The sequence below is a fragment of the Balaenoptera musculus genome, chromosome 1, assembly GCF_009873245.2.
Source record: "Balaenoptera musculus isolate JJ_BM4_2016_0621 chromosome 1, mBalMus1.pri.v3, whole genome shotgun sequence".
Lineage (NCBI taxonomy): Eukaryota > Metazoa > Chordata > Mammalia > Artiodactyla > Balaenopteridae > Balaenoptera > Balaenoptera musculus.
The window spans coordinates 114,652,407-114,674,263 of record NC_045785.1 but is presented as its reverse complement, the minus strand read 5'-3'; the positions used below and the strand labels follow the sequence as shown (position 1 = coordinate 114,674,263).

General features: G+C 40.0%; 1 protein-coding gene across 1 annotated transcript in view; it reads left to right on the top strand.

Annotated features, from left to right (window-relative positions):
• Positions 1 to 21,163, top strand: part of FCRL5 (Fc receptor like 5) — a 45,692-nt gene extending 24,529 nt beyond the window's left edge. The window contains 7 exon segments of the mRNA XM_036867995.1: positions 15,635 to 15,913; positions 16,353 to 16,469; positions 17,145 to 17,172; positions 18,291 to 18,373; positions 18,576 to 18,644; positions 20,815 to 20,958; positions 20,961 to 21,163. Coding sequence (XP_036723890.1) covers positions 15,635 to 15,913; positions 16,353 to 16,469; positions 17,145 to 17,172; positions 18,291 to 18,373; positions 18,576 to 18,644; positions 20,815 to 20,958; positions 20,961 to 21,163 — 923 coding nt within the window.
• The last annotated feature ends 694 nt before the right edge of the window (positions 21,164 to 21,857 follow it).

The window sequence follows — 21,857 nt, the reverse complement described above, 5'->3', positions numbered from 1 at the left end:
TGTGATCAAAACTCCTCACTCAAAATGCAAAGAAGGTTTTTAGAACATTGACTATATTTTGATCTGCAATTATGATAAAAAAAAGGGAAAATAACGAATTCTAAGTATAGGTTTCATTGCCCCAAAAAAGGCTGGGCCATTCTTTGTCCTGGTTTTTCTCTCTTTGACTTCCAACAAACTTCTACTCTTGAGCTTCTTTCACTACCAGGGATATAAACATGCCTCACATTTCCATATTAAAAATTCTATATTAATATTAGCTAGGTACATAGCCTTTAAGGATATACAATCACAACCAATCCAAGTTAGTTTACAAAGTGATTCTTAAAGTAGTGGGGACACAGAGGTGAAAGCAGGATGACATGGAATGAAAATGGTCACCCATTAATCAAATTCTTTCATTCTCTAAGCTGTCTGACATCTTGCCATTAGGTATAAAAACCAAAGGAAAACTGCTTCTTGTCATCTCTGAATCTGCTTTGTGATGATCCCCTACAGGTCAAACTTATGGTAGAGCAAAAGTATGCTAAGGGCTGTTGAGATGGATGTTCTAGTCTTGGTTCTGAAGATACTAGCTCTATGAACTTGACCAAGCATATTTCCCTATATTGACCTCAATTTCCTCATTCATAAAGTGAGAAAATTGAACTAGATGAATACCAGGGTCATCCTCAACCCTAGAATTCTATTATTTTGGTGCACAGGGAACATGGCGTATGTCAGACTCAAAGGTTCCTGGAAGGAGACATGCTAAAGGAGAAGCTGGGAGTCCCTGCTCCTAGGATACAACCCAGAGAAACACGAGACCATGAAATAGCATGCAAATGCTTTCTGAAGTACATAAAGCAAAATACAGGCTGATACTCTTAGTCTCCCTTGGCTGGGTCCCTGAGTATCATAAGAAATACAGACAAAAATCACATGAGCAGGTTGACTTAGGCATACCAGCCCAGGAGCCAGCATCCCATCAAGGTGGCTGGGCAGCCATCTCTTTGGCATCTAGCAGGCAACTTGATTGCAGATTTGATTTTTTCCATTCAACCAGTCCATTCTTCTTCCCCCAGTAGCAGGCAGCACCTGCCTCAGCCAATTTTCCTCTAAGGTTCACAGGGACTCTTACCGCATGGTTTACACACTCACCATTTAGATCCACCACACAGGCATGTACTTCTGACCAAGTGCCACTCCCTCCCTCTTCACAACACAGTGGACCAAGCACATCATACCCCTCACACTCTGTATTCGTGATTTTAATACACATCCTCATTCCTTTGTTTCTATGATCCCTGGTGCAAATGCCTATTATTTATGCTGGTGCTATCACACCTACAGGACTTCTTGCTAGATGATTGTGTCTGAGTCCTAGAACTAGGACACAGATCATGGAGAACTGCAAGAAAAAGGAATACTTATTATCATTGTCACTACCATCATCATCATCACCACCATCAATACTTACTGAGTCCTTGTATGTGCCAGGCCCTGTGCTTAGTACTTGACATGCAATATCTCATTTAATCTTTAAGATAAACCACTGAGGTTAAAAATGAGATCATTTTTATCCTCAGTTTGCAGGAGAGGAAACTGAAACTTAGAGAGGTGAAGTAACTAGCTTAGAGACACAGCTAGCAATGTTAGAGCCAGGTTGAAAAATGAGTCTATCCAACTCAATGTAAATATACATTATAATATCTCTCATCCTTTGTGGCCAGGTTTAACACAACTTTTTAATAATTTATTATTCTGGAAGAATACATAAACTTTCACGATAAAAAATCAAATGGAGCAAAAGGGTACTTTCAGGTATATTTTTCTAGAAATATTAAAATATATTATAAACAAAGGCATAGAATTTTTTACAAGTACAATCATATTACACATATAGTTATGCAACTTGCATTTTTTACTTGATATATCTTGGATATCTTTCGTGTTTTATTAGCAAGTCAACTAGGTTGTCTCCAGTTTTTAGCTATTATAAAAATTCTACAATAGAAATCTTTGTGCAAATATATTTGCAAATACTTTTTTAAATAGAAGTTTAGTTACAATAGTATAGTTACAATGTGTAGAGCAAAGTGATTCAGTTTTATATACGTACATATATATATATATTCATTATCAGATTCTTTTCCATTGTAGGTTATTACAAGATATTGAGTATAGTTCCCTGTGCTATACAGTAGGCCCTTGCTGGTTATCTATTTTATATATAGTAGGGTATACATGTAAATCCCAAACTCCAAATTTATCTCACCCCACCTGCTAGCCCCCTTGGTAACCATAAGTTTGTTTTCTATGTCTGTGAGTCTATTTCTGTTTTTTTGTTTGTTTGTTTTTGTTTTTTTTGTTTGTTTTTTTGTTTGTTTTTTTTAAAGATTTATTTATTTTATTGATTGATTGATTGTCTTCGTTTCTGTGCTAGGGCTTTCTCTAGTTGCGGCAAGTGGGGGCCACTCTTCATCACGGTGCACGGGCCTCTCAGTATCGCGGTCTCTCATTGTGGAGCACAGGCTCCAGACTCACAGGCTCAGTAGTTGTGGCTCACGGGCCCAGTCGCTCTGTGGCATGTGGGGTCTTCCCAGACCAGGGCTCGAACCGTGTCCCCCTGCATTAGCAGGCAGATTCTCAACCACTGTGCCACCAGGGAAGCCCTATTTCTGTTTTATAAATAAGTTCATTTGTAACATTTTTTTTTTAGATTCCACATATAAGTGATATCATATGATATTTGCCTTTCTCTGTCTGACTTACTTCACTCAGTATGGCAATCTCTAAGTCCATCCATGTTGCTGCAAATGGCATTATTTCATTCTTTTTTATGGCTGAGTAATAGTCCATTGTATATATATACCACATCTTCTTTATCCATTCATCTAATGATGACATTTAGGTTGCTGCCATGTCTTGGCTATTGTAAATATTGCTGCTATAAACATTGGGGTGCATATATCTTTTTGAACTAGAGTTTGCCCAAGAGTGGAATTGCAGGATCATATGGTAACTCTATTTTTACTTTTTTGAGGAACTTCCATACTATTCTCCATAGTGGCTGCACCAATTTACATTCCCACCAACAGTGCAGGAGGGCTCCCTTTTCTCCACAGGTTCTCCAGCAATGTTTCTTGACTTTTTTTTTTTTAACGTCTTTAGTGGAGTATAATTGCTTTACAATGGTGTGTTAGCTTCTGCTTTATAACAAAGTGACTCAGCTATACATATACATATATCCCCCTATCTCCTTCCTCTTGCTTCTCCCTCCAACCCTCCCTATCCCACCCCTCTAGGTGGTCACAAAGCACCGAGGTGATCTCCCTGTGCTATGCAGCTGCATCCCACTAGCTATCTGTTTTACATTTGGTAGTACATATAAGTCCATGCCACTCTCTCACTTCGTCCCAGCTTACCCTTCCCCATCCCCGTGTCCTCAAGTGCATTCTCTACTTCTGCATCTATATTCCTGTCCTGCCCCTAGGTTCTTCATAGCCTTTTTTTTTTTTTTTGATTCCATATATATGTGTTAACATACGGTATTTGGTTTTGTTTGTTTTGTTTGTTTGTTTGTTTGTTTGTTTTAATTTTTGGCTGTGTTGGGTCCTCGCTTCTGTGCGAGGGCTTTCTCCAGTTGCGGCAAGTGTGGGCCACTCTTCATCGCGGTGCTCGGGCCTCTCACTACCGCGGCCTTTTTTGTTGCGGAGCACAGGCTCCAGACACGCAGGCTCAGTAATTGTGGCTCACGGGCCCAGTTGCTCCACGGCATGTGGGATCGTCCCAGACCAGGGCTCAAACCCGTGTGCCCTGCATTGGCAGGCAGATTCTCAACCACTGCACCACAAGGGAAGCCCACGGTATTTGTTTTTTTCTTTCTGATTTACTTCACTCCGTATGACAGACTCTATGTCCATCCACCTCACTACAAATAACTCAATTTCGTTTCTTTTTATGGCTGAGTAATATTCCATTGTATATATGTGCCACATCTTCTTTATACATTCATCTGTCAATGGATACTTAGGTTGCTTCCATGTCCTGGCTACTGTAAATAGAGCTGCAATGAACATTGTGGTACATGACTCTTTTTGAATTAAGGTTTTCTCAGGGTATACGCCCAGTAGTGGGATGCTGGGTAGTATAGTAGTTCTATTTTTAGTTTTTTAAGGAACCTCCATACTGTTCTCCATAGTGGCTGTATCAATTTACATTCCCACCAACAGTGGAAGAGGGTTACCATTCCGCCACACCCTCTCCAGCATTAATTGTTTGTAGAAGTTTTGATGATGGCCATTCTGACTGGTGTGAGGTGATACCTCACTGTAGTTTTGATTTGCATTGCTCTAATGATTAGTGATGTTGAGCATCCTTTCACATCTTTGTTGGCAATCTGTATATCTTCTTTGGAGGAATGCCTATTTAGGCCTTCTGCCCATTTTTGGATTGGGTTTTGTTTGGGTTTTTTTGATATTGAGTTGCATGAGCTGCTTGTAAATTTTGGAGATTAATCCTTTGTCATTTGCTTCATTTGCAAATATTTTCTCCGATTCTGAAGGTAGTCTTTTCATCTTGTTTATGGTTTCCTTTGCTGTGCAAAAGCTTTTAAGTTTCATTAGATTCCATTTGTTTATTTTTTTTTATTTCCATTTCTCTAGGAGGTGGGTCAAAAGGATCTTGCTGTGATTTATGTCATAGAGTGTTCTGCCTATGTTTTCCTCTAAGAATTTTATAGTGTCTGCCCTTACATTGAGGTCTTTAATCCATTTTGAGCTTATTTTTGTGTATGCTGTTAGAGAGTGCTCCAATTTCATTCTTTTATATGTAGCTGTCCAGTTTTGCCAGCACCACTTATTGAAGAGGCTGCCTTTTCTCCATTGTATATTCTTGCTTCCTTTATCAAAGATAAGGTGACCATATGTGTGTGGGTTTATCTCTGGGCTTTCTATCCTGTTCCATTGACCTATATTTCTGTTTTTGTGTCAGTACAATACTGTCTTGATTACTGTAGCTTTGTAGTAGAGTCTAAAGTCAGGGAGCCTGATTCCTCCAGCTCTGTTTTCCTTTCTCAAGATTGCTTTGGCTATTCGGGGTCTTTTGTGTTTCCATACAAATTGTGAAATTTTTTGTTCTAGTTCTGTGAAAAATGCCATTGGTAGTTTGATAGGGATTGCATTGAATATGTAGATTGCCTTGGGGAGTATAGTCATTTTCACAATGTTGATTCTTCCAATCCAAGAACGTGGTATATCTCTCCATCTGTTTGTATCATCTTTAATTTCTTTCATCAGTGTCTTATAATTTTATGCATACAGGTCTTTTGTCTCCTTAGGTAGGTTTATTCCTAGGTGTTTTATTCTTTTTGTTGCAATGGTAAATGGTATTGTTTCCTTGATTTCTCTTTCGGATTTTTCATTGTTAGTGTATAAGAATGCAAGAGATTTCTTTTTTATTTTTTTATTCAAACAGAAAGTCACAAAAATTATTATCATCCTCATCATTTCACTCAGTCCCATGTAATTAATTTTTTTATCTTGATCTTTTGTTACCACTTTTATGAATTCATCAGTTTTCCATTAGAGTTCTGAAAATGCTTATTCACTCAATTCAGCAGTATAGTCAGTTACCAGAAACCTGTACTTGTCAGAGTCTTTTCCATGAATTCCTTGCAGATGAAACCCTTTTATAGGAACATTTTTGCAAAAGCATCAGAGTACACCCAGAACTGTCTGTAAATGACAAAAGACTTAAAAATGACCACGGTTAAAGTTTTGATGAAAGTTCATAATAATACAATTGGCAAGGAAATTTAGTTATTTCTGAGATATACATTTTAAAGTAATAACTAGAATAATGACTTATAACATTATACCAGAACATATAAGATTTTTAGGAATTTCATGTAATGTCATGTAATGTAATTAATTTCATGTAATGTAAAATGAAACATTTATATTAACATATTTCCATACAAATAACCCAAAGAAATTTTAGTATTAGTTTTTTTTTTAATTTTTGAATTTGATTTTATTTATTTTTTTATACAGCAGGTCCTTATTAGTCATCAATTTTATACACATCACTCTATACATGTCAATCCCAATCACTCAATTCGGCACACCACCATCCCCACCCCCCCCACCCCTGCCACGGCTTTCCCCCCTTGGTGTCCATACGTTTGTTCTCTACATCTGTGTCTCAAATTCTGCCCTGCAAACCAGTTCATCTGTACCATTTTTCTAGGTTCCACATACATGCATTAATATACGATATATCTTTTGCTCTTTCTGACTTACTTCACTCTGTATGACAGTCTCTAGATCCATCCACATCGCAACAAATGACTCAATTTCGTTCCTTTTTGTGGCTGAGTAATAGTCCATTGTATATATGTACCACAACTTCTTTATCCATTCGTCTGTCAGTGGGCATTTAGGTTGCTTCCATGACCTGGCTATTGTAAATAGTGCTGCAATGAACATTGGTGTGCATGTGTCTTTTTGAATTATGGTTTTCTCTGGGTATATGCACAGTAGTGGGATTGCTGGATCATATGGTAATTCTATTTTTAGTTTTTTAAGGAACCTCCATACTGTTCTCCATAGTGGCTGTATCAATTTACATTCCCACCAACAGTGCAAGAGGGTTCCCTTTTCTCCACAGCCTCTCCAGCATTTGTTGTTTGTAGATTTTCTGATGATGCCCATTCTAACTGGTGTGAGGTGATACCTCATTGTAGTTTTGATTTGCATTTCTCTAATAAATAATGATATTGAGCAGCTTTTCATGTGCTTCTTGGCCATCTGTATGCCTTCTTTGAAGAAATGTCTATTTAGGTCGCCTGCCCATTTTTAGATTGGGTTGTTTGTTTCTTTAATATTGAGCTGTATGAGCTGTTTATATATTTTGGAGATTAATCCTTTGTCCATTGATTCATTTGCAAATATTTTCTCCCATTCTGAGGGTTGTCTTTTCGTCTTGTTTATGGTTTCCTTTGCTGTGCAAAAGCTTTGAAGTTTCATTAGGTCCCATTTGTTTATTTTTGTTTTTATTTCCATTACTCTAAGAGGTGGATCAAAAAAGATCTTGCTGTGATTTATGTCAAAGAGTGTTCTTCCTATGTTTTCCTCTAAGAGTTTTATAGTGTCCGGTCTTACATTAGGTCTCGAATCCATTTTGAGTTTATTTTTGTGTATGGTGTTAGGGAGTGCTCTAATTTCATTCTTTTACATGTAGCTGTCCAGTTTCCCCAGCACCACTTATTGAAGAGACTGTCTTTTCTCCATTGTATATCCTTGCCTCCTTTGTCATAGATTAGTTGACCATAGATGCGTGGGTTTGCCTCTGGGCTTTCTATCTTGTTCCATTGATCTATGTTTCCGTTTTTGTGCCAGTACCATATTGTCTTGATTACTGTAGCTTTGTAGTATTGTCTGAAGTCAGGGAGTCTGATTCCGCCAGCTCCTTTTTTTCCCTCAAGACTGCTTTGGCTATTTGGGGCCTTTTGTGTCCCCATACAAATTTTAAGATTTTTTGTTCTAGTTCCATAAAAAATGCCATTGGTAATTTGATAGGGATTGCATTGAATCTGTAGATTGCTTTGGGTAGTATAGTCATTTTCACAATATTGATTCTTCCAATCCAAGAACATGGTATATCTCTCCATCTGTTGGTATCACCTTTAATTTCTTTCATCAGTGTCTTATAGTTTTCTGCATACAGGTCTTTTTTCTCCCTAGGTAGGTTTATACCTAGGTATTTTATTCTTTTTGTTGTAATGGTAAATGGGAGTGTCTCCTTAATTTCTCTTTCAGATGTTTCATCATTAGTGTATAGGAATGCAAGAGATTTCTGTGCATTAATTTTGTATCCTGCAACTTTACCAAATTCATTGATTAGCTCTAGTAGTTTTCTGGTGGCATGTTTAGCATTCTCTATGTATAGTATCATGTCATCTGCAAACAGTGACAGTTTTGCTTCTTTTGCAATCTGAATTCCTTTTATTTCTTTTTCTTCTCTGATTGCCGTGGCTAGGACTTCCAAAACTATGTTGAATAATAGTGGTAAGAGTGGACATCCTTGTCTTGTTCCTGATCTTAGTGGAAATGCTTTCAGTTTTTCACTATTGAGAATGATGTTTGCTGTGGGTTTGTCATATAAGGCCTTTATTATGTTGAGGTACGTTCCCTCTGTGTCCACTATCTAGAGAGTTTTTATCATAAATGGGTGTTGAATTTTGTCAAAAGCTTTTTCTGCATCTGTTGAGATGATCATATGGTTTTTATTCTTCAATTTGTTAATATGGTGTATCACATTGATTGATTTGCGTATATTGAAGAATCCTTGCATCCCTGGGATAAATCCCACTTGATCATGGTGTGTGATCCTTTTAATGTGTTGTTGGATTCTGTTTGCTAGCATTTTGTTAAGGATTTTTGCATCTATATTCATCAGTGATATTGCTCTGTATTTTTCTTTTTTTGTAGTATCTTTGTCTGGTTTTGGTATCAGGGTGATGGTGGCCTCATAGAATGAGTTTGGGAGTGCTCCTTCCTCTGCAATTTTTTGGAAGAATTTGAGAAGGATGGGTGTTAGCTCTTCTCTAAATGTTTGATAGAATTCCCCTGTGAAGCCTTCTGGTCCTGGACTTTTGTTTGTTGGAAGATCTTTAATCACAGTTTCAATTTCATTACTTGTGACTGGTTTGTTCATATTTTCTATTTCTTCCTGGTTCAGTCTTGGAAGGTTATACCTTTCTGACAATTTGTCCATTTCTTCCAGGTTGTCCATTTTATTGGCATAGAGTTGCTTGTAGTAGTCTCTTAGGATGCTTTGTATTTCTGAGGTGTCTGTTGTAACCTCTCCTTTTTCATTTCTAATTTTATTGATTTGAGTCTTCTCCCTCTTTTTCTTGGTGAGTCTGGCTAATGGTTTATCAATTTTGTTTATGTTCTCAAAGAACAAGCTTTTAGTTTTATTGATCTTTGCTCTTGTTTTCTTTGTTTCTATTTCATTTATTTCTCCTCTGATCTTTATTATTTCTTTCCTTCTGCTAACTTTGGGTTTTGTTTGTTCTTCTTTCTCTAGTTCCTTTAGGTGTAAGGATAGATTGTTTATTTGAGATTTTTCTTGTTTCTTGAGGTAAGCTTGTATAGTTATAAACTTCCCTCTTAGAACTGCTTTTGCTGCATTCCATAGGTTTTGGATCATCGTGTATTCATTGCCATTTTTCTCTAGGTATTTTTTGATTTCCTCTTGGATTTCTTCAGTGATCTCTTGGTTATTTAGTAATGTATTGTTTAGCCTCCATGTGTTTGTGTTTTTTACATTTTTTTCCCTGTAATTCATTTCTAATCTCATAGTGTTGTGGTCAGAAAAGATGCCTGATATGATTTCAATTCTCCTAAATTTACTGAGGCTTGATTTGTGACCCAAGATGTGATCTATCCTGGAGAATGTTCCATGCGCACTTGAGAAGAAAGTGTAATCTGCTGTTTGGGGATGGAATGTCCTATAAATATCAATTAAATCTATCTGGTCCATTGTGTCCTTTAAAGCTTTTGTTTCCTTATTTATTTTCATTTTGGATGATCTGCCCATTGGTGTAAATGGGGTGTTAAAGTCCCCCACTATTATTGTGTTACTGTCAATTTCCTCTTTTACAGCTGTTAACCATTGCCTTATGTATTGAGGTGCCCCTATGTTGGCTGCATATATATTTATAATTGTTGTATCTTCTTCTTGTATTGATCCTTTGATCATTATGTAGTGCCCTTCCTTGTGTCTTGTAACATTCTTTATTTAAAGTGTATTTTATCTGATATGAGTATTGTTACTCCAGCTTTCTTTTGATTTCCATTTGCATGGAATATCTTTTTCTATCCCCTCACTTTCAGTCTGTATGTGTCCCTAGGTCTGAAGTGGGTCTCTTGTAGACAGCATATATATGGGTCTTGTTTTTGTATTCACTCAGTGAGCCTGTGTCTTTTGGTTGGAGCATTTATTCCATTCACATTTAAGGCAATTATTGATATGTATGTTCCTATGACCATTCTCTTAATTGTTTTGGGTTGTTTTTGTAGGTCCTTTTCTTCTCTTGTGTTTCCGACTTAGAGAAGTTCCTTTAGCATTTGTTGTAGAGCTGGTTTGGTGGTGCTGAATTCTCTTAGCTTTTGCTTGTCTGTAAAGCTTTTGATTTCTCCATCAAATCTGAATGAGATCCTTGCTGAGTAGAGTAATCTTGGTGGCCGGTTCTTCGCTTTCATCACTTTAAGTATATCATGCCACTCCCTTCTGGCTTGTAGAGTTTCTGCTGAGAAATCAGCTGTTAACCTTATGGGAGTTCCCTTGTATGTTATTTGTCATTTTTCCCTTGCTGCTTTCAATAATTTTTCTTTGTCTTTAATTTTTGCCAATTTGATTACTATGTGTCTCAGCGTGTTTCTCCTTGGGTTTATCCTGTATGGGACTCGCTGCGCTTCCTGGACTTGGGTGGCTATTTCTTTTCCCATGTTAGGGAAGTTTTCGAGTATAATCTCCTCAAATATTTTCTCTGGTCCTTCCTCTCTCTCTTCTCCTTCTGGGACCCCTATAATGCGAATGTTGTTGCGTTTAATGTTGTCCCAGAGGTCTCTTAGGCTGTCTTCATTTCTTTTCATTCTTTTTTCTTTATTCTGTTCCACAGCAGTGAATTCCACCATTGTGTCTTCCAGGTCACTTATCCGTTCTTCTGCCTCAGTTATTCTGCTATTGGTTCCTTCTAGTGTAGTTTTCATTTCAGTTATTGTATTGTTCATCTCTGTTTGTTTGTTCTTTAATTCTTCTAGGTCTTTGTTACACATTTCTTGCATCTTCTCCATCTTTGCCTCCATTGTTTTTCCGAGGCCCTGAATCATCTTCACTATCATTATTCTGAATTCTTTTTCTGGAAGGTTGCCTATCTCTGTTTCATTTAGTTGTTTTTCTGGGGTTTTATCTTGTTCCTTCATCTGGTGCATAGCCCTCTGCCTTTTCATCTTGTCTATCTTTCTGTGAATGTGGTTTTTGTTCCACAGGCTGCTGGATGGTAGTTCTTCTTGCTTCTGCTGTCTGCCCTCTCAAGAATGCAAGAGATTTCTGTGCATTAATTTTGTATCCTGCTACTTTACCAAATTCATTGATTAGCTCTAGTAGTTTTCTGGTGGCATTTTTAGGATTCTCTATGTATAGTATCATGTCATCTGCAAACAGTGACAGCTTTACTTCTTCTTTTCCAATTTGGATTCCTTTTATTTCTTTTTCTTCTCTGATTGCTGTGGCTAAAACTTCCAAAACTATGTTGAATAATAGTGGTGAGAGAGAACCACCTTCTCTTGTTCCTGATCTTAGTGGAAATGGTTTCAGTTTTTCACCATTGAGAATGATGTTGGCTGTGGGTTTGTCATATATGGCCTTTATTATGTTGAGGTAAGTTCCCTCTATGCCTATTTCTGGAGGGTTTTTATCATAAATGGGTGTTGAGTTTTGTCAAAAGCTTTTTCTGCATCTATTGAGATGATCATATGGTTTTTCTCCTTCAATTTGTTAATATGGTGTATCACATTGATTGATTTGCATACATTGAGGAATCCTTGCATTCCTGGGATAAAACCCACTTGAGCATGTTGTATGATCCTTTTATTGTGCAGTTAGATTCTGTTTGCTAATATTTTGTTGAGGATTTTTGTATCTATGTTCATCAGTGATATTGGCCTGTACTTTTCTTTCTTTGTGACATCTTTGTCTGGTTTTGGTATCAGGGTGATGGTGGCCTCGTAGAATGAGTTTGGGAGTGTTCCTCCCTCTGCTATATTGTGGAAGAGTTTGAGAAGGATAGGTGTTAGCTCTTCTCTAAATGTTTGATAGACTTTGCCTGTGAAGCCATCTGGTCCTGGGCTTTTGTTTTTTGGAAGATTTTTAATCACAGTCTCAATTTCAGTGCTCATGTTTGGTCTGTTTATATTTTCTATTTCTTCCTGTTTCAGTCTTGGAAGGTTGTGCTTTTCTAAGAATGTGTCCATTTCTTTGAGGCTGTCCATTTTTCTGGCATATAGTTGCTTGTAGTAATCTCTCATGATCCTTTGTATTTCTGCAGTGTCAGTTGTTACTTCTCCTTTTTCATTTCTAATTCTATTGATTTGAGTCTTCTCCCTTTTTTTCTTGATAAGTCTGGCTAATGGTTTATCAATTTTGTTTGTCTCCTCAAAGAACCAGCTTTTAGTTTTATTGATCTTTGCTATTGTTTCCTTCATTTCTTTTTCATTTATTTCTAATCTGATATTTATGATTTCTTTCCCTCTGCTAACTTTGCGGGTTTTTTGTTCTTCTTTCTCTAATTGCTTTAGGTGTAAGGTTAGGTTGTTTATTTGAGATGTTTCTGGTTTCTTGAGGTAGGATTGTACTGCTGTAAACTTCTGTCTTAGAACTGCTTTTGCTTCATCCCATAGGTTTTGGGTCTTCGTGTTTTCATTGTCATTTGTTTCTAGGTATTTTTTTATTTCCTCTTGGATTTCTTCAGTGATCTTTGGTTATTTAGTAGAGTATTGTTTATCCTGCATGTGTTTGTATTTTTTCCAGATTTTTACCTGTAATTAATATCTAGTCTCTTAGCGTTGTGGTTGGAAAAGTTACTTGATACAATTTCAATTACCTTAAATTTACCAAAGCTTGATTTGTGACCCAAGATATGATCTATCATGGAGAGTGTTCCATGAACACTTGAGAAGAAAGTGTGTTCTGTTGTGTTTGGATGGAATGTCCTATAAATATCAATTAAGTCCATCTTGTTTAATGTATCATTTAAAGCTTGTGTTCCCTTATTTATTTTCATTTTGAATGATCTGTCCATTGGTGAAAGTAGGATGTTAAAGTCCCCTACTATGATTGTGTTACTGTCAATTTCCCCTTTTATGGCTGTTAGCATTTGCCTTATGTATTGAGGTGCTGCTATGTTGGGTGCATAAATATTTACAATTGTCATGTCTTCTTCTTGGATTGATCCCTTGATCATTATGAGTGTCTTTCTTTGTCTCTTGTAATAGTCTTTATTTGAAAGTCTATTTTGTCTGATATCAGAATTGCTAACCAGCTTTCTTTTGATTTCCATTTGCATAGAATATCTTTCTCCATCCCCTCACTTTTGAACTGTATGTGTCCCTAGGTCTGAAGTGGGTCTCTTGTAGACAGCATATATGTGGGTCTTGTTTTTGTAACCATTCAGCCAGTCTATGTATTTTGGTGGGAGCATTTAATCCATTTACATTTAAGGTAGTTATCCATATGTATGTTCCTATTACCATTTTCTTAATTATTTTGGGTTTGTTATTGTAGTTCTTTTCCTTCTCTTGTGTTTCCTGCCTAGAGAAGTTCCTTTAGCATTTGTTGTAAAGCTGGTTTTGTGGTGCTGAATTCACTTAGCTTTTGCTTGTCTGTAAAGGTTTTAATTTCTCTGTCGAATCTGAATGAGATCCTTGCTGGGTAGAGTAATCTTGGTTGTAGGTTTTTCCCTTTCAACACTTTAAATATGTCCTGCCCCTCCCTTCTGCCTTGCAGAGTTTCTGCTGAAAGATCAGCTGTTAACTTTATGGGGATGTCCTTGTATGTTATTTGTTGCTTCTCCCTTGCTGCCTTTAATATTTTTTCTCTGTATTTAATTTTTGATAGTTTGATTAATATGTGTCTTGGCATGTTTCTCCTTGGATTTATCCTGTATGGGACTCTCTGCCCTTCCTGCACTTGATTGACTATTTCCTTTCCCATATTAGGGAAGTTTTCAACTATAATCTCTTCAAATATTTTCTCAGTCCCTTTTTTTTTCTCTTCTTCTTCTGGGACCCCTATAATTTGAATGTTGTTGCGTTTAATGTTGGCCCAGATGTCTCTGAGACTGTCCTCAATTCTTTTCATTCTTTTATCTTTATTCTGCTCTGTGGTAGTTATTTCCACTATTTTATCTTCCAGGTTACTTATCCGTTCTTCTGCCTCAGTTATTCTGCTATTGATTCCTTCAAGAGAATTTTTAATTTCATTTATTTTGTTGGTCATCATTGTTTGTTTGTTCTTTAGTTCTTCTAGGTCCTTCTTAAATGTTTCTTGTATTTTCTCCATTCTATTTCCAAGATTTTGGATCATCTTTACTATCATTACTCTGAATTCTTTTTCAGGTAGACTGCCTATTTCCTCTTCATTTGTTTGGTCTGGTCGTTTTTACCTTGCTCCTTCATCTGCTTTTTGTTTCTCTGTCTTCTCATTTTGCTTAACTTACTGTGTTTGGGGTCTCCTTTTCTCAGGCTGCAGGTTCATAGTTCCCGTTGCTTTTGGTGTCTGCCCCCAGTGGCTAAGGTTGGTTCAGTGGGTTGTGTAGGCTTCCTGGTGGAGGGGACTGGTGCCTGTGTTTTGGTCAGTGAGGCTGAATCTTGTCTTTCTGGGGGGCAAGACTGCATCTGGTGGTTTGTTTTGGGGTGTCTGTGAACTTATTATGATTTTAGGCAGCCTCTCTGCTAATGGGTGGGGTTGTTTTCCTGTCTTGTGAGTTGTTTGGCATAGGGTGTCCAGCACTGTAGCTTGCTGGTCATTGAGTGGAGCTGGGTCTTAGCGTTGAGATGGTGCTCTCTGGGAGAACATTTGCCATTTGTTATTACGTGGAGCCGAGAAGTCTCTGGTGGACCGATGTCGTAAACTTTGCCCTCCCACCTCAGAGGCACAGGCCTGACACCCGGATGGAACACCAAAACCCTGTCAGCCATACTTTTGGGAAGTCTGAGGTCTTCTGCCAGCATTCAGTTGGTGTTCTGTAAGAGTTGTTCCACATGTAGTTGTTTTTCTGATGTATTTGTGGGGAGGAAGGTGATCTCCACGTCTTACTCCTCCGCCATCTTGAATGTCTCAGTCCTGTTGACTTTTTTTTTATTCAAAATATAAAATTTATTCAAAAGCAATAAAATAACAGTTTCTATGAAGTATGAACTGTATATAATAAGTAAACACAGCACAGTACCAAACTTGTTGACTTTTTAATGATGGCCATTCTGACTGGTGTGAGGTGATACCTCACTGTAGTTTTGATTTGCATTTCTCTAATAATTAGCCATATTGAGCATCTTTTCACGTGTCTGTTGGCCATTTTTTACATAACTTATGTTAGTAGCCCTAAAGGAAATAGTCTTAGAAGTAGATTTGCTGGGTGAAAGTTTATGTGCATTTTAAATTAGATATATATTTCCAAATCACCATTCAAGGAAGTGTCTCAAATTTGCATTCCCACCGAGAGCATATCAGGGTGCCTCTTAATCCACAACCCCATCAGTATTATCTGCCTTTTTAAGCTTTGCCAGTCTGATGGGTGTTTTTATTTGTATATACTTAATTAGTAACAAAGATGTTATCTTTATATATTTATTGGCTATTTGAAGTTTTTAGTGATTCATACACTTTTCACACTTTTCTGTTGGATATTTTTGTGCATTGAAAGCTATTTGTAGATTCAGGTCATTAACTTTGCTTGTCATATGTGTTTCAATATATTTTCCTTGATTGAGATATGACTTTTATTATTTGTTTATATTATTTTTTGTTCCTTTCTGAGTATGTTAGAAGTAGGAACTTCTATTGACTTTTTGTTTTCCCTCAGTTCCAGTGTCTCACCCTATCCTCACCCTCAGGACCCCCAGGGCCCAGGCTGTGGTGGGGGATGTGGTGGAGCTTCATTGTGAGGCCCAGAGAGGCTCTCCCCCGATCGTGTACCAGTTTTATCACAAGAATGTCACCCTGGAGAGCAGCATATCCCACTCTGGACAAGGAGTGTCCCTCAACCTCTCACTGACTGCAAATCATTCTGGAACCTACTCCTGTGAGGCCGACAATGGCCTGGGTCCCCAGTGCAGTGAGGCAGTGACACTTTCCATCACAAGTAAGTTTCCTATTCTCAGGCCACAGATGTGGCCAAAAGATTTCCTCCTAGGATACTCTGATAATCCTTGTGATGCCTGACCAGGACAGTGTTTCTCAGGGACAGGTACACAAAGCTAGATGTTCTCCAAACTGTTATTTTCATTAAGTGTTTCTGAAGGCTTGTCATTTGGGTGGGAAAGGGGGCTAAAGAAGACCACTGAATTTAATACTCTTCAGCTAGCATCATCCATCCTGACCCTCAACCCTTGCATCAGCCACAGACATGAGCTTCCCCACCAAGAGAAGTGCCATCCCCTGTGCCACACCTGCACCTGATTAGCCTCAGGAGTCCTGGTCCCCTCAGTTCATCCTCTCTCCCAGGCATCAGCTCCAGGGATCAGGGCAGTTCAAGACCACAAGCCTCTCCCTCTGGCTCATGCCTGGGGTCTCCCCCTCAGGGCTGACAGGGAGCAGAAGTGGCCCTGTTGCCACCGGTGTCACCGGGGGGCTGCTCAGCGTGATGGGTCTCGCTGCCGTGGCACTGTTGTTCTACTGCTGGCTCCCGAGGAAAGCAGGTGAGTAACTCCCTGGTTAACCTTTGCTTGAGTCCCTGTCCTTCCCATCTCCATTCCCTCAGGCTCATGCTGCCTCTGGAACCACCCCCAAGCTCTCAACACCTCCTTTCTGCACAATTCCACAGCTCCTACATTCCCCTCTAGTTCCTCCAGAATTTGTCTTCATCAAATGCAAAGTTTCCAGAACAGCCCTATTGGGTGTAAGATGTCTTCACAAGATGTAGTTTATCTGACATGACAAATTACAGTGCATTTCCCTCTCTACCCTTGCAAGACCCCCAAGGAACGGAAGAGGAGAAGAAAAACTCTGAGAAATAGTAGTGAGAACAGAAACCAAATGGAATTTGATAACTTACTGATTTTGTAAATGTATGGTACTTTCATAGCCAATCAAGTCTATTTTCCCACATTCAGCTATTGACCATTGTTCTTCACAAACTCCACGTTAAAAGATTATGGATTGTGGGCTACCCTTTTGTATTATAACTATACCCCTCTGGAATCCAGGATCAGTAGTTTTTGCCCAATCTGCCACCTCCCTTGGACATAGCAATGGAGGGTTCACATCTTAGAGACAGTGACTCCTGGAAGGTTCTAGGTGAGCCTCCTATGAGCTGTGCTCCTTGTGAAGTCTTCCTTCTCCTGGACTCAATGTCTCTCTGCTTTCCTTTGCAGGAGGAAAGCCTACATTTGACTCCTCCAGGTAAGACCTGCCTATATTGCCGTATGGTTAATGAAATGCCCACCAAGTATGAAAATGGAATTGAATCTGGTTACTGCTGAGAGCATGGTCACTGCTTCATGTCACTGAGATGGGTTCTGCCAATTTCATGTTGCCAGCTCCCTTGGGATATCTCAATTCCCAGGACCTTCTCACCCATCAGCTTAGCTAAATAGGCCTTTTTCTTGCAGCAAGTGTTAATTGCTTTTTATTTATTAACTTACATCCTTGGTCCAATGTTGCCTTGGTGGTTTGAGTGACACTATGACCACTGAATCCATCCGTTTCCTAAGATGGTCTTAGCTTAATCAGCCTGGAAAGCTCTGGTCATGGCCAACCCAACCTAACCAACACCTGTTGTGATGACAGCCAAGAAGATGGAGTCACGCAACTTGGCCACCCCGAGAGACCTCTCTGCTAACAGGAGGTGGTGCCTGTGAAGAAGGGGCTGCCATCTTGGATTCCAAAGACTGACTTTAGGAGTCACACCACAGCTCACAAACTATCCCTGGGCAAGCTTATGGTAGCAGCATCCAAACCATCCTGAGTTCCTCTGAGCCTTTTTGTTTGTTTGTTTATTTGGCCGTGCTGCAAAGTTGCAGGATCTTAGTTCCCCCACAAGGGACTGAACCCAAGCCCTTAGTGAAAGCACCAAGTCCTAACTTCTGGACCACCAAGGTATTCCCATTTGAGCCTTTCTAATTATGGATTTCACTCAGATACTGATCTCTCTGGGAGTGTAGACCTTGGAGCCAGGTTTGAATGGCTCCTGGCTCTTTCCCTTTCTAGTTACATAGTCTTGAGTAAGTCATTTTACCTCTCAGAACCTCCATTTTTTCCATCTAAAAAATAGAGATAATAATAGCATCAACTTAATATTGTTATAGGCACTAGCACAGTGACATACTAGGTGGCAGTAAAGTCTGGATTAATATTATGATTTATAATATAATAGTCCATAACAATAGACCATTTGTTATATGCTCATCTATGTTTCCAGGCTTGGCAACTATCCTGTGGTAAAGACTCACTAACAGGGAATGATCCTTATAGCTACTTCATCAGGATTTCTGGGAAACATCAATGCTTCTACCTTACAGGAACCCATCAGCTTCAGACCCCCAAGAGCCCACCTACTACAATGTACCAAGCTGGATAGAACTGCAACCAGTGTACAGCAATGGTGAGGACTGAGGACCCTCCATTTGGGCAGGGACCCCAGGGTTGGTCCAGGAAGTGGTGGGACAAGAAATGAGGAAGGGATGGTACAGAGGCCCGGAGGGCCCTGCTCCCTCCAGAGAACAAACTCTATCTGGGAGAGGAGGAAGTAGCAAGACAAGGGGCAAGAACCTTAGAGTCCTCTCAAACTTCAACTTCTCTCCAAGTAAATCCTAACGGAGGAGATGTGGTGTACTCGGAAGTCCGGAGCGTGAAGGCGGAGAACAAACAGGCAGGTAAGACCCAAGGACCCTTGATTTGGGCGGTCTATTGCTATGTGTGGCTCAGTCTCCACCCCTTCAGTGGGTCTGGGCCAACCAGACACAGAACTGCCCCTCAGGCTGGGTCACTGAGCTTCTTACTTTGTGCCCACCTACCCTGCTGCGATTAACCCAAGCTCACCGTGCAGAGCTGCTTTCTCCATTCTCCACAGATGGCCTCAGCATCACTTGAGTAACAAAGTCATCACCCTGGGCAGTCAGCCCCTCAGAGCTTCAGTGTCCCATCTGTGAAATGAGACAGGACTGTCTATCATTCCCTTCCTACCTGTACCTGTTTTCTACTGCTGCTGTGGCAAATGACCATGAGGGCTTAAACAATACGAGTTTATTATCTTACTGTGCTGTAGGTCAGAAGTCTAAAACACAGGTTACACTGGGCTAAAATCAGTGTCAGCAGAGGTCCTTTCTGGAAGCTCCAGAGGAGAATGTATTCCCGTGCCTTTTCCAGCTTCTAAAGGACACCCTTTTCCTTTCTGGGGCTCATGTCCCATCCCTCCATCTTCAAAGCCAGCAAGTGGCACCTCTCTAACCATTTCTTCCATAGTCAGTGCTCCCTTTGACCACAACTAGAAAAAGTTCTCAGATTTTAAAGTTCTCCTTAAAATTCCACCTGGATAGTCTAAAATAATCTCGCCATTTGAAGGTCCTTAATATTAATCACATCTGCAAAATCCCTTTCTCCATCTTAGGTCACATATTCACAGGTTCCAGGTATCAGGACATGGACATCTTTGTGGGAGACATTATTCTGCCTATCACACTCTCTCATAGGGTTATTGTAAGGATCAAACGAGGAAGTAGATGGGGAGATGCTATTACAGCAGCAGAGTTTAAGCAGCTTTTATGACGAGTATATGCTTGTTGTCTGTCTGTGTCATTAGTCCTCACTCATGGTAGATGGTCAGCTGTGAAGAATCCCAGCCTGGTTTCCTCCTCTCAGAGCAGGAAAGGGAAAGCCTTTGGGGCTATTCTAACTTTGTTCTGTAAAAAGTGTCATGTGATTTTTAGCCATTCTGCTTCCTTCTCTGGTTTTTTTATTCTTCTTATATAAAATCAAATGAACTCCATTTTGTTCCATTCTTGGTTCAAGGGCCCACCTCTAAAATGTATGAATTCATTCACACTTACAACCCCCTTTGATGTGAGTGTTGTTATTACCCCATTTCACAGATGAGAAAACAGAGGCAGAGAGATCTTAAATGACCAGCCTGAAGTCACAGAGCTAACAAATCACAGAAGAGTCTGTCTCTAGAGTCCAAGCCTTAGGCCAAGCTCTGCTTCTCAGGGCAGTTCCAGGGAGCCTTGAGGCTCATTCCAAGCCAAAAAGAGAAAGCCTTGCTTGATGAATGCCATATTTCATTCCAGCTTTAAGACAATATAATAATAATAATAACTTCTATTATCATATCAACATGTGTTGAGCAGTTCCTATGTGCCTGGTACAGTTCTGAGTACTGTAAATAAATACATTGAAAAAAAATATATATATATATGCCATAAATATATACACACACACATATATTTAAAGTTTGTTTATAACCCTCAGAAGTGTACCTGCACATTGGAACTGCTCAGCACATAACAGATGTTAGAAATCAAACACACACACACATAACCCTACAGGTAGGTATTATTATTCCCAACATACAGATGAGACACCAAGGCAGGAGACATTGAGTGACTTGCCCAAGGTCACAGAGGTGGCACGGCTGACCTGGGGCTCAGTCTGAGGTAGTCTGGATCAGAAGTCTGCTCTAAACCACTGCACTGCCTCTGCTCCAGGCCAGACTGCTTCTCCATAATGTACACTATGAATCTATGATCAAAGCATGAACAAGATAAAAAGTACATTTCTTTCCTTTGAGAGTCCCTGGGGAGCTCAGCATGAGGAACAAAGAGTGGAGTGATGTTGAGGAGAGAGTTGCTCGAAGCTGTGAGGTTGAGGTTCTTAGGAAAGGTTCAGTGCAGCCCCATGAAGATGGCTGTGGCTGGGCTGGTGGCACAGATGCAAGGAGAGAGTTCTGAGTTCACAGCTGAATGCTTCCCTTCTTTCCACAGCAGCCTCTGACCCAGAGCTTCTCAAGAACACGGTGAGTCCTGTGACCTGTGTACTCTCCCACTTCAGGCCTGCTGGCCTCTGGCCCTCACCTATGTGCTCCTTCCCCCAGGATTCCTGTGTCATCTACTCCCAGGTGAAGGGGGCTTACGCCGCAGCCCCTAAGCCCCAGCTCTTGGCTGCATCCACTCCTCACAGATGAGTCCACGCAGCTCCCGACTGCTGTCTCAGCCTCTGCACCCAAAGCCACCCTTGGGGGAGAAGGGACATCAAAGTGGGAAGATTTAAACCACCCAAGGTCACACCCAGCAATCTGTACATCAAGTGCCCACACCCTAGTCTGAACAGAACACAGGGTCCCGCAGGACTCCCGCCTATTTCCAAAGTGACAGCCCTGGCCCAGTGGTCTTTTTCTTAATGACATGTTGCTCCCAATCCAAGGCCCATGATGTTGCCTGGCTTCCTTAATGAGCTTCAGCTTTGGTCACTATTCCGAGTCCTACTCCCATACACATCCCCACCATTCCTCCATGAGGACTGCACCTAAACTCTACCACGGATAACCTGCTTTCAGTGGGTGCTTTTCTCAGTTGCAGTCAGTCTGGTAAGGCTACAGTGGGCTCTGCCAAATGGGACAGCACACACCCCTGGAGACATGGACACTGGGCTCGTCATGGACCTCCCCATGATGGGACTGCATTCCACACTCCCACTGTCTGTCTGAAACTCTAAGCTCAGAATCTGACACCAGGATAACTTCTCTCCTGCCCAAGTAAGTGGATTTCACACCCTAGGTCCTAGATCCTTCCCATCCTGCCAGAAGTAACCCAGGACAGTCAAGGCCAGGAGGACCAGAGATGCAGATAGAATACATATTGAAATATAGGAGGTGCTCTATTACTATTTGATTGATTGAATGAATGAATGAATGAGGAAGATATTATGGGCCATTATGGTGTATTCCTACCCTCAAACTGGCATCTGATCCAGTGTGCTCCCTAGGAAATCCAGGAAGTACTCTTTTCTCTTCCCTGAGTAGGAAATAAACTAAGAGAAGGAGTTTGAGTGAGGAAAGCTGTGTTCAGAAAGCAGGAAGCCTTCTCAAACTTTAA